Below are 12,787 nucleotides of genomic sequence, written 5' to 3' on the forward strand. Positions count from 1 at the left end.
GCTCCAGCGTCGTCCTCGACCCCGAGACCGACGTCGAGGCTGACTCAAGGAAGCTCCTATCCTCCCAGTACAAGGGCGTCGTCCCCTAGCCCAACGGCCGCTGGGACGTCCAGATCTACGAGAAGCACCAACGCGTCTGGCTCGGCACTTTCAACTCCGAGCCCGTCGCCCGCTCCTAGGACGTCGCCGCCCAACGCTTCCGCGGCCGCGACGTCGTCACCAACTTCAAACCCCTCTCGACGTTCAACCCCTCCGACGCCGCCGAGCTCGGGTTCCTGGCCTACCACTCCAAAGCCGAGGTCGTCGACATGCTCAGAAAACACACCTACGCCGACGAGCTCCGCTAGGGCAGGCTCGGCCACTCCAAAGCGAAGGTCGTTGTTTGGTGTCGATATTTTTAGAGGCGGAGATGAGACGGTGATGATGATGAAGAGGAGGGATTTGGATTTGGATCATGTGATGAGAACATCAAGGCTTTTTAGGAAGAAATTTGTAGGTCTTCTATAGTATTTTTTTTTTCAGAAATTTGTGCACATCGTTACTGATCATTGCAAGTGTAAATTAGTATTATGAAAGAACTGAATGAAAACTAGACATCCATTTCGTTAAAACGTTGAATTGTGATGGAAGAATTTTCAATGGGTCTGCTTACACACAATGTATTGTATTTGTAATACGTATGAAGATGTTTAGAAAAAATTTTGAGAGTGTTTGCTTGATTGTAAGTTTTTGCCTTCAAACCCCTGATTTTACTCTTAAACCAAATGGTTTTTTTTACGTGTTGATTGTTAAGGTTACGCGTTGCTTGTTAAGGTTATGGGTTACTTGTTAAGGTTATGCGTTGATTGTTAAGGTTACGACTTACTTGTTAAGGTTACGGGTTGCTTGTTAAGGTTACACGTTGGTTATTAAGGTTACGCGTTGATTGTTAAGGTTATACGCGTTGGTTGTTAAGGTTATACGCGTTGATTGTTAAGGTTGTGGGTTTCTTGTTAAGGTTACGCGTTGCCAAGTGATTTACGTGTAGCTTGTTAAGGTTACGGGTTGCTTATTAAGCTTACGCGTTAGTTGTTAAGATTACACTTTGGTTGTTAAGGTTACACTTTGGTTGTTAAGGTTACATGTTGCTTGTTAAAATTACGCGTTGGTTGTTAATGTTATATGTATTGGTTGTTAAGGTTATACGCTTTGATTGTTAAAGTTATGGGTTATTTGTTAAGGTTACGCGTTGCCAAGCAATTTACGTGTAGCTTGTTAAGGTTACGGGTGGTTTGTTAAGGTTACGCGTTGGTTGTTAAGGTTACACGTTGGTTGTTAACCCGTTACCTTAACAAGCAACGCGTAACCTTAACAACAAACGCATAACATTAACAAACAACCCGTATAACCTTAACAAACAACCTGTAACCTTAACAAGCAACATGTATAACCTTAACAACCAACCCATAACCTTAACAACAAACACGTAAATTTAACAATAAACGTGTAACCTTCATATTAACGGAATCCGACAGAAGTTTCAATAACCCACCACTGATATTCCACCATTACAACTAATTATAAGCCAATTAGCCCAAAAGTTATCTATATTTACATATAATTTCTTGATTATTCCGTCATTGGCAACTGATTATAAGCCAACTAGTCCAAAAAATTAACGATATTTACACATAATTTCTTAATTATTTCACAGTAACCAAAATATTATGTACAACGGACGGCCGTTAGGACTTCTCTGATCCCCCCATCTCATCGATACAAAGTTCAAGGAAAAAAACAAGAAAATTCAAAAAGAAACCAATAATTTGTTCCTTCTTGAAGATCTACGATCAAGTCCTACACAAATCCAGCTCTTTCTCCTCCTTTCCACTCCTCTCCTTGTGGCCTCCTCTCCTCAAAATGGGAAATCAAATTTCCCATCTTCAGCCCTGGAAAAAAAATCCTCAAAAGAAACTACAATGAATTTTCTTAGAATAAGTCAAACCCTCATCCCTCTCCTCTCTCCACAGATCCAAACCCCCAATCACTCGTCGTCGTCATCATCATCATCATCATCATAAAGTTTTTCACAATTCCTTCACTTCCCGCCACCAGAACCAGGAGCTCCAGCACTAAAATATTAATATTTTACTGTAACAGTGGACCCCGCCATTTTGTTTTCTTTTCAAAACTTCAAAGATGGCTGCTGCTTTCGGTGATTTGAAGTGAGGTGGGGCCCGCTCCAATTAATTTTCAACAATTAAGGCTGAGGCTGCATGCTGACAACTTCGTCCTCCTCTCCCCGGCCCTCGAGCGTTGGAGAATGGCAGGAGGAGGGCGGCGGCGGCGGGTGGAGAGGTGGGGGAAGGAGGGAGAGCAGAGGGATTGTATGGTTAGAGAGAAAGAGGGGTATTATAGTCTTTACCTGTGTAAAATTCTTGGGCTTTGTGTTTTGGGGTTCAGAGAACAAAAAGTTTATTTTTGAGGGTAAAGCACCCGCTGAAAAAATCTTGAGGGTGTGAGGCACGTTTTCTTTTGTTTAGGGGCTGGAAGCATTTTTCCCATACCGAATTCTAAGATACTTGAAGACAATCCCAAGACATGGATTGATATTCAAGAAATCATCAAGCCGAAAACTTGAAATTTACACTGATGCAAGTTGAGCTGGAGAGTTAACTAATCGAAGATTTACCACTGGGTATTGCATATTTGTTTGGGGGAATTTGGTGACATGGAGTAAAAAGCAAGCTGTAGTCTCACGAAGTAGTGCATAATTTGAATATCGTGCACTTGCACTCGGAATTTGTGAAGGAATGTGGATTCAAAGAGTGTTAAAAGAACTGAAGGTTGAAATAGATGGGTCGGTTACAATGCTTAGTGACAGCCAAGCAGCAATTAGCATTGCTAAGAATCTTGTGCATCATGACAGAACAAAACATATTAAAATTGATCGACACTTCATCTCTAAAAAAGTGAATAGTGGCATCGTTCAACTACTTTACTTTCCTTCACAACAAATTGCAGACATCCTCACCAATGCACTTTCCCGAGCAAACTTTGAAGAATTAATCTCCAAGCTTGGTTTGTATAACATATACAACCCAGCTTGAGGGGGAGTGTAGAATTGTATATTGAGTTAGACGTGTATTAGAATAGTTTTTATTCTATTTTTATTATATAGTTAATTCTGGAAATTAGTCAATACCAGAATTTAGTTAGTTTCCTTGTTTAATGGGATTCTCTAATTAAAGAGACTTTCTCGGTTGCTGTTTTGATTTCTTAGGATTTGTTTCCTATTTTCTTTGGCTGATTAATCGCCTATTACCGTGTACATAAGGGGCAAGAACCCTCGGTATCTAATAAGGAGAATTTCAGAATTTTCTCAACTCTTTCTTCAACGTCAAAGTTGCAAAGCTCACTCAAGGTACAGGTACAGATCTCAGCTCCATGGAAGTAGTCTAAACCAGCTACCTTTGGCTAATCAGTCAAAAAACATCATCCATGATGGGAAATAGATGTCTACGTATAGAAACAACTCTCAAAGTCTAGAAGATCTTCAGTATCCTAAGACAGTGCACATATCAGATAGATGTTATTACATATGCTGCTATGCATAGAATCACCTAATCTGGACCACTGACAACGACTGAACACCGTGTTTATCATCAAATGACTTCAAACTATCACCAGCTTTACTGTTTGTAAATTTTATAAGCTTTTCTCCATTTAATGCTACCAGTATGGCAGTACCATAACTACTTCACATCGCCTTCGAATTCATGCTACATGTATTTCATGGATTTTTAATGATGTTCTGTGCAAAGTGATCACTTTACAAGTCCTATGGATTATCGAAATAGTTTTCAAATTCAAGAAAATTCTATTTATCTTTGTATACCACATGCACTGGTTCTTGAGGTTAAATTTGCCAGATAACTTCGTCTTGTACAAGGATTAGTTCCACACTTGCATCCACCTTTAAAGGCAGATCAAACGTTTTGGCATCACCTTGTTCCCAAAGCCAAGTCAGATGCTTCTCTTCACGTCTCTCTAGCATAACCTAACAGTAGTTTCTCTTTTTACAAATAACAGTAACAAAAATATTGTGACTCCACCACATAGACTGATCTATGGAATATAAGGAAAGTAACCTTGTCCGGATCTTTTTCATAAACGCCATAAAATACTTCCAGCAACCCTTCCCTTATATTCTGACTGATACTGCACATTGCCAAAGAAGAAATGAACAAACTTTAAAAACTTCATCATAAGATTCAATAGCCCATAAATAAATCATGTAGCCATTTATCACAAAGAATTAAAACAAACATTTAGAAGTGTTAACTTTGAAACATTTTCAGAAGCAATTACTATTAACTTAAAGTACTTCATAAGATGCAACAGTTCCTATGAAAGGTACCTTCCCATCATTCCAAAATCATAGAAGATCAGCCTCCCACCATTGACATCATCCACAGCAATATTTCCTGGATGCTGCGATCAGAACAAAGCTCCTGAGCAAATATATCATGATCATGCATAACTGAAGAAAAAAATGAGATTCTGTACGAAAGGATAACAAACAGCTCGCTTTCTTCAACTAGCAGAAACACTACAACAATTATTCATTATTCTTATTACCTCAAAACAGTAGAAGTGGTACCACTTTTACTTATAAACAACCTAACTGCATATAAAGTGAAACCTGGCAGAAGCCATGCAAGTCAACAATAACGAATCATATTGTCAAATAAAACCTTCATTTACAAAGAAGATCTTCGGTGTCAAAACAAGCAGTATTCGCGAATCAAAATTGACCATAGCTTTAACAAGGAATTGCTTTCCCTTTCTTCCCTTTACTCAGGAATATGCCAATTGATTCTACTCAGAATAGATGGCAACTACATAAGGAACTGGCAACTGGTATTTTTGATAGTCCACTAATCAAGATAATCCAGTAGTCATGAATAGAATATCTTAAACGAGAAATACATTGAAACATACTACATAACTAATGATGGATCCATGTAAAGATAGACATTTTCTTACAATCAATTGACAACCTAAAACTCCAAGTTGACATCCACAGGTAATACAGATTAGAAAGTACTAGATGTATAACTTAGAAGGTTACTCATCAGGTAGAGAAGCTAAACTTAATGGTCAAGCATTGAGCACACGCAACAAGACAAAATGTCCATACTAATATACCACATGAACATGGTTGCATTTGGATTTATCCATAAACAGAATAAAACCAAAGACCAACTTGACTGAACTCCCAATATAAGTTGAAAAGGTTCAAAAGTTTCCGTGCAAGTAATTCTGCTCCTAGTCTTGGTGAGGCCCTATCATGATAGCATCTTAGACAACATCCAAGTATACAATATATGATCTATCTACTCAAGTCGCCTCCTGATATCAAAGGCCTTGGTTGGTTCATATTTTGAAAAACCAAAACCAAAAAAGGAGGAAAGAAAGAGCAATTCATATAAATGTAAACCATTTCAATTTTTAATTGAATAATTGAGTGATATATATATGGTTTCTCGGTTGAATACAACACTCAGTCATTCATGATTATATGACAGTAAACACCATCATATGCATTAGTCAAACTTATGCTATGAACACAACTCACTGGATCGGCATGGAAAAACCCATGAGATAGAATCTGTTCCAGATAAGATTCCACTGCATATCGTCCTAACCTGAAAAATTAGAACTCAAGGTTAAACTCACACACCAGGAAGCAAGCTCAATGAAATCAGGAGTTTATGATAACGTCTCTATGTGACCCAACTGAAATGTTAACCCCCAAGTGTTCATACCTTTGACGATCAACACCCAACTGATCCAACTGTTTTATCCTGTTTATTTTAATTCCAGGTACATACTCCATTGTCAGAACCTGTGGCCATGATACCAGCATTATAACATTACTTTTGGAAGACATATATCCTACATTTATCTTTCAGAAGATGTTTTGCCAACTTAATGAAATTGTTGAATTGAGACAAACCTGCGGGGTGGTATACTCCCAATATATTCTTGGCACCTTTACATAATCCAAATCTTTGAAGTTGTCAGCAAACTGTTCTGCATTAGCTGCTTCTTTGGTGTAATCTATTTCCTGATATAGACATGAGACTGCCCATCTCAGAAGTCAAAACCATAATCATCAAGCATTTTCCTAACTACATTGGGTCTGCTATGAAATTAAGTCAAATACTACAAAGCTGCAGTACAACAAAAAATTCCAGGAAACTATACAAATATCTTATCTTTAATACTTTAAGATAAAATACGCAATCATTACTTAAGGACAATGTCAGTCAATATCAGTTCTTAAAGGAAAATTTCCTCCTTTACACATCGATATAAGTTGGTACATTATTATAAACACATATATATACTAAACTAAATAACCGGCTTCAATTGTCTCATAACATGATACCCCCAAGAAAAGAACATTCCCCTGGTATGATACCCCCCAAAAAAGAACACTAACCTGGTAAAGGACACTAGCACATTCGTCGTAAATAGCAACCCAATCTCTCTTAGCACCATCAGACTTCGGGTCCACTTTCTGAAGGTATTCTGCAATTACCTGATATGAAAACGAATATACATTTATGGCCTAACGACAACTGTTGGTAATTATATTTCATATTAGAAAGCGACAAAGAAAGGACTGCCCACAACTGCAGCATTAATTCACCATGATAAAAGCAGGATGGTTGTGAAGATATGTCAAGTAACTTTGGACACCACAAATTGCCAACGTGAGCATATGTTAACAGATTAGGTGTTAAGGATTGGTTAGCGGGGCTATAAATGTCTCATTGATGTTTTCTTTAATCAATCTTCAAGACAATAGAGGGGACTGACAACTGATATATGTGTTATTACTGTATTCTCTTCCTGATTTCTTTACATACAGCACATAAGCGTGATCCACAGAGATGTACAAGGTATCAGCACTCACTGCAGAAAATTTCCAGCACTGCAGCTCATATAAACACATGGAGATTATCCACACTATTCGTCATGTTCTATACTAGTTCAACTTACAATCTTTTTAGAGATGGGCATATGAACTCCAAACTCTATGACTTTTCATCTACAACCTCCAAAGAGTATGTAGGTCATGATGATTGGAGTGGTTAACTCCATGAGCTACACATGACATTTTTAGGTGCAGCACAAAATCCTTAGGCAACTATTTGAAGATTACCTAGGGACTCGGCACTCTAGAATAAGAATTTAAAAATGTAAGGAGTCAGGCTACATCATTCCAAAATCATGCCTTCGACAATTCCAAGAGATGATCCCCATTATTCATCTATATATACACACATACATATATATAATTCAATATTTGACCTAGTGTCTAAAAAAAGTAATAGATCCACCATCATTCTACAAATTTGCCATGTTCCGTTGTGCTACCTAGCTTTCTAGCCATGTCAATCATTTCCAGAAATGTTGTACTAACCACAGAGTATTCCTGATTATTAAAAAAAAGTAATTGATCTGTCATCACGTTTAAGCCTAAAATCTCATCATGCACCAATTCATTGGCAAGTCAAATCATGTGTCATGATCTCCATGTCCTAATTTTTTCTATAAAAAGTTCTGCAATTTGTATACTTTTAACCATGCACTTGATTATAAAAGTCATATCAAAGCAAGTGGTTATAAAATAAAATTTCTCTATATGGTAGCAGATAAGACCATTTGATCCGTGGTGAATGTGTTCAACATCTAATCTTTTCAAACACAATTTAGAAAGGGAAATACCTATAACATTTGTATATTTCTTTCTATTATCTATAACAATTAACAATCAAGTTAAATCAAACTACGAATAAGGTTTCACAACAAAAGTTTAGTTTTGATCGCATGGGATAGTATGATGGGTATTTCTCAAATATTTAAGTAATGAGTTTCAGTTTTTGGGTTCAAAAACTAATTGGTGTTGAACCCAATATTACCAAAGAAAATAGTCAATGGGATAAGTAATAGGAAAATCAGGTTTTGCTTTGAACCACATATGTACATGGCGTGTCCATAGAGAACCCGGTTCAACAAGTGTCAGACATGGACACGGCATCCAAAATGCCATGTCTAAGTAACCTAGCTGGAAAGTAATTTGTGCCCCACGTACTTTAAATGAATTTAAATAAATAAATTTAAAATGATATGTTTATAAATAAGACTAACCCTCAGGTTCTTTAAATCTATATCAAATAGATCCTTTAGACCAGGTCTCTGAACTTTGATCACAACTTCCTGACCCTTTAAGCATGCACGATGCACCTGACCTGTAAACAACAGTTCAGTAACACATACTAGAATCATAGAGCACCAGAACTTCAGAAATGTAAACTCCTATTTATTATGTTAGCAAATGAGTATATAAGATTACCAAGACTTGCGGCAGCTATTGGCTCATAATCAAACCGATCAAAAATATAATCCACAGGGCTTCCAAGCTCTTCTTCAATAATTGACACAGCTGTTTCTGAAGGAAATGGAGGCACTTGGTCCTAAATAAGCATAGAAATCAATAAATTTAGTAACTTATCTGAAAAAGTTGCATCTATTAGTTCTGAGGGTGGAAATGCCACCATTAACTGATAAATACCAAGAAAGATATTATCGACAAAATGGTAACCACTTGCCCATCGAAAAAGAAGATATCATAAAGTAATGTTACAAAAATATATATACAGAACAAATGCTCTACTTGTGAGCTAAATTTTGGAATGAACAGGTCATGGACAGCTTTGTTGACAAAGTTTGTCCACAGCTATGCTAGAAGATGGGTTTTTTTAATCCTTTTGGAGTTGCAGCTGGTCTGATATATTAGGGTCACACAGTTCACCAAAGCTGTATGGAACTTAAAAATTATTATATTTCCCACACTATTGTGTATCTCTTCTCTGTTCCATAACTGTAATCCCTTGGGCATTGTAGACTGCTATTTTTAACATCAGAAAAGTTATATGGATACTTCGACCATTTGCTTTTCCATAAAAAATTGTACTCTTCTACGTCAAAATTTTAAACAAAAATTGTCGTTAAGAAAAAAAATGTTTTTACATGTGTTTATCTTCAAATGCAGTGCATGATTGCATCCATTAACATTCCATTTTGCATATATAACCCCTCTAAAAATGTGAATTTTTTTTACATGTACAACTCTGCGGAATGCTGAGTGAGGATTGTTCTAAGAAACTCCTTCCATATTCAAACATCTACTAAAGTTTTTTTTTTAACCTGCTCTTTGAACGTTAAGATCTAGTACCTATAATATGCAAGAAAGCATGCAACTGCACCAAAAGTCAGATTGCAACTAGAATGCTCGAAGTAGCAGGACAAAATAGATCACTATATTATTATCTATATTCTCAGATAAACAAGTTTGCAGCGAGTAGAATTCAATTATGGTTAGCAAACATAAAAGCGATTTTCTCAAACTACCTACAAAGGCACTCTCATAAGTCATAATAAAGAAAGATAGATTGACTGGCTAATTTGGAAGATTCTTTAAAATGCTCTTTTAAAAATAAGACTCCCAAGAAACTGAAACAATTATTGACCTACTACAAGTTTCCAAAGTAAAATAATTTCATATGTGCCAAAAAACCATAAATCATATCAACCAGTCATATGTATATCATGTATGTAAACGCTAAGTATTATCTTTAACTGCTTAAAGAACAAAACAGATATAGAGTTCAGAATATACTTGGTGTGTAATAAATTGTGCAAGTAGGCTGGTACAGAGCAATACAGTGGTGTAATGGGTGCATGAATCATATGGTCGACAAGTATTTTGACCTGAAGTTCGGACAGCTGATCAACATATTCTTGTGCAAGAATATCCACCCTAGTAGAAAACTGTTGCCCTATTTTGATAAATGTTGGGCCTAATCTCAAAATACTTTCCTTTAGCCACTTTGCAAGGGCTCTCCTTCTTACTACTTTTTTCTCCTCTGTCATTCCTCCTGCACATTTGCCAGTAACTCATCAAAAAAGATGTGATTTAATATCACTCTCATTCAGACTGTAATTTGTTAAGTTTATTAAATTTACAGGTGTACTCAAATAGTGAATTAACAAGGTGTACTCAAATAGTGAATTAACAAAACTCATGCAATGAAAGAACTAAGATTCTATGCTTTATACAAAACAAAAGAGCAGAATAATTATCTAACAATGTCAGATAGAAACAGTTTATATAGGTTCTCATCGCATTTCAAAGTTGTATGATGTATCCGATTAGGTAGTAGCAGCAGAGTATCAAAGTATGCATCTGGATGCTAATCCATTTTCGTATAATTGTATAATTGTTATCCTGAACTGTATTCTCGAATATTTTCTGCATTGGGAAAACGGTATGGTTAATTAGTAACTACATCTAAACAAGCAGTTGTTACTAATGATGTAATAATAACTAGACTCACACGAAAAATTATGTGCAGCTAAATCTTTCTATTCATGCATGATACATCAAATAGTATTTAAGGGTTTTAACACACTATTCCAGATTCCAGTTTGATGGGAAAAGCTGAGATGATGATAATAGTAGCAATGACATGCTAGTGTTGCTTTTAATAGTATACCAATTTAATCAGATTTTTAATGAACAGGAATTCTGTTGGACACGATAATATCTACTCTCTTCAGTTGGCTCACAGTAAGAACCATGCTGGCCACAAGCATAGGTTATTGGAAGTCGTTAGCAAGAGTTCCAAGTGACTATGTCAATCGAGGCTTATTTGGTAAAGAGAATAAGAGCATTTTGTACAACTGTTTTTATTTTTATTTATTTATTTTGTATATTTGGTGTTACACCAACTTTAGGAAAATCCCTCCTGCTTGCACTATGTTTATAAAGCCACATATAGATACTATTTAAGGATTATGTATTCCTCCTCAAGTTGTTTCGACTAAATTATAAACTTTTTTTGTCAGCATCTGCAAGACAAAAATCAATTTCTGTTTATAAACGTATTTAAAACTTCAAATGATACTCAAGCTCTTGCATCTTCGCAGAGAACACGGTAAAATGACCTCACTAAAATTCTGTAGAATGGAAAATGTGAATTCTGAAAGTCAAAGCATGATTATTGGATCGCCAAACGGATATACCATGTTCTAAATCTTAAAGTGCACTTTTACAAGAAACAAGTAACCTGCCTCGATAAGAGAACTTCTGGTTGTTTAGCCAAGACTTGAAGATAAAAGCAAAAACAAAACCCCATATTTCCAGAGTTCTTTGGATTGTTGAATAGGTTTTGAATCTATTCCAGCGTCCACCAGGGGCAACAGAAACCTGTAAATGGAAAGATATCACAGTTAAAAACAAGCATTAAAATACACAAGCACTCTAACTTGTTTACCGTGTCACACTATGCATACTACCTAACCGTATGCGATACAGAAACAATGTAAATATGATAGTCCTTTTTAACCACTTTCAGCACAATGATTCCATTACATCCTATATTTGTGAACTAAAGAAAGGGCACAGACAGCTGACACAGACAAGACTAGGTACTCTTAAGGCACAGCAGATTCTAGTAATGGTACATACATAAAACAAAGACAAGAAAATAGATGGTTTTTCCAACACATCAATACTTCACGACAGAAGTTTTGAACTACATGGTTTGTGAGAGATTATAAATGAAATAGTAGCTTGTTGAAACTCTTATAAGCAGTTGATTTAGCCTAGGGTTTGTCTTGATGCAGCTGAAAAAGGTGTACTAAAGCGCCTGAGGCTTTAGGCGATGCAAAGAAGATGCGACATATATCCAACCGTCTCCTCTCTCTCTCTCTACTCTCTCCTCTTCTCTCTCTCTCTCTCTCTCTCTCTCTCTCTCTCCTTTCTTCTCTCTCTCTTCTCTCTCTTCTCTCTGCGGAGCTCTCTCTTGGTAGACTCTCTCTTCACACGGCCGCTCTCGGTAGCCATTCTCTGGATACAGACATTTCCCTTACTAAGCTGTAACTCTGCTCCCGAAGCAAAGTTAGGGGTGTAGCTGAAAAAATTCGAGAAACAGAGAGCCGACTTTCATTACAGTTTAGGATAAACTACCTATACTTATATATGACAGAACAAAATAAACTAGCCCATCAAAATTCAATTCTTGTTATAGCCAAATGGAAACAATAATAACAAAATAATGAAGTAAACAGGCTAAAACGAATTCCAATGTTTCTCTTACATACCTCGGCGACTGCGGCCTGTGCTTGAACCAGGCATCCTCCCTTCCCAATTTCCTCAACCCTTCTTCCTCCTCTCGGCTCGCCCCCACCGCTCGCCCGCCGCGGACGCGTTCGCTTCCTGATACTACACAACACCATTCCCCGTCCCGTCCGTTCACACAAACCTCCAACGACTTTTCCATGACCGTACCCTAGCCGTCTCGCCGTCCATTCCCATTCCAAGCCGCTAGGAATCACCCCCTCCCTCTCCGTACCGCACTCGATCTCCTAGACGCCGGATCTGCAGAAGAAACCTAGACGCTTCCGTCGCGATGAGACGAGCGGACAGTTAGCAGGGAGTTCGCTGGCGGACGGAGAGCGAGAGGTGTTGCTCGACGGGGTGCAGGCCGAGTGGGCGAGCTGCCGCATTGCCTTAGGGTTCTGAGAGGCGAAGTCTAGGGTTTTGGAAGTAGTCGTTTGAGTGGCACCTAAATTTGTGAGGAGGGGAGGGGGACAGAGAGGGGAAGAGGAGTGAGGAAGGAGCGGACAAGAAGCAAGAGAGAAGAGAGGAGGTGGCGGTGTTGTTGAG

The 12,787-nt window shown here is 37.5% G+C and overlaps 1 protein-coding gene across 1 annotated transcript in view; it reads right to left on the reverse strand.

Annotated features, from left to right (window-relative positions):
- Positions 1 to 12,401, reverse strand: part of LOC109832496 (uncharacterized protein sll1770-like) — a 20,517-nt gene extending 8,116 nt beyond the window's left edge. The window contains exons 1-13 of the mRNA XM_020399849.1: positions 12,223 to 12,401; positions 11,945 to 12,032; positions 11,421 to 11,507; positions 11,191 to 11,332; positions 9,829 to 9,995; positions 8,411 to 8,531; positions 8,206 to 8,306; positions 6,491 to 6,589; positions 6,002 to 6,112; positions 5,811 to 5,890; positions 5,621 to 5,690; positions 4,400 to 4,473; positions 4,131 to 4,200 (exon numbers count right to left, since the gene is read on the reverse strand). Of these exons, the coding sequence (XP_020255438.1) occupies positions 4,131 to 4,200; positions 4,400 to 4,473; positions 5,621 to 5,690; positions 5,811 to 5,890; positions 6,002 to 6,112; positions 6,491 to 6,589; positions 8,206 to 8,306; positions 8,411 to 8,531; positions 9,829 to 9,995; positions 11,191 to 11,332; positions 11,421 to 11,507; positions 11,945 to 12,032; positions 12,223 to 12,401 (1,389 nt within the window). The remainder of the gene's footprint in view (positions 1 to 4,130; positions 4,201 to 4,399; positions 4,474 to 5,620; positions 5,691 to 5,810; positions 5,891 to 6,001; positions 6,113 to 6,490; positions 6,590 to 8,205; positions 8,307 to 8,410; positions 8,532 to 9,828; positions 9,996 to 11,190; positions 11,333 to 11,420; positions 11,508 to 11,944; positions 12,033 to 12,222) is intronic.

Source organism: Asparagus officinalis, chromosome 3 (assembly GCF_001876935.1).
Source record: "Asparagus officinalis chromosome 3, Aspof.V1, whole genome shotgun sequence".
Classification (NCBI taxonomy): Eukaryota; Viridiplantae; Streptophyta; class Magnoliopsida; order Asparagales; family Asparagaceae; genus Asparagus; species Asparagus officinalis.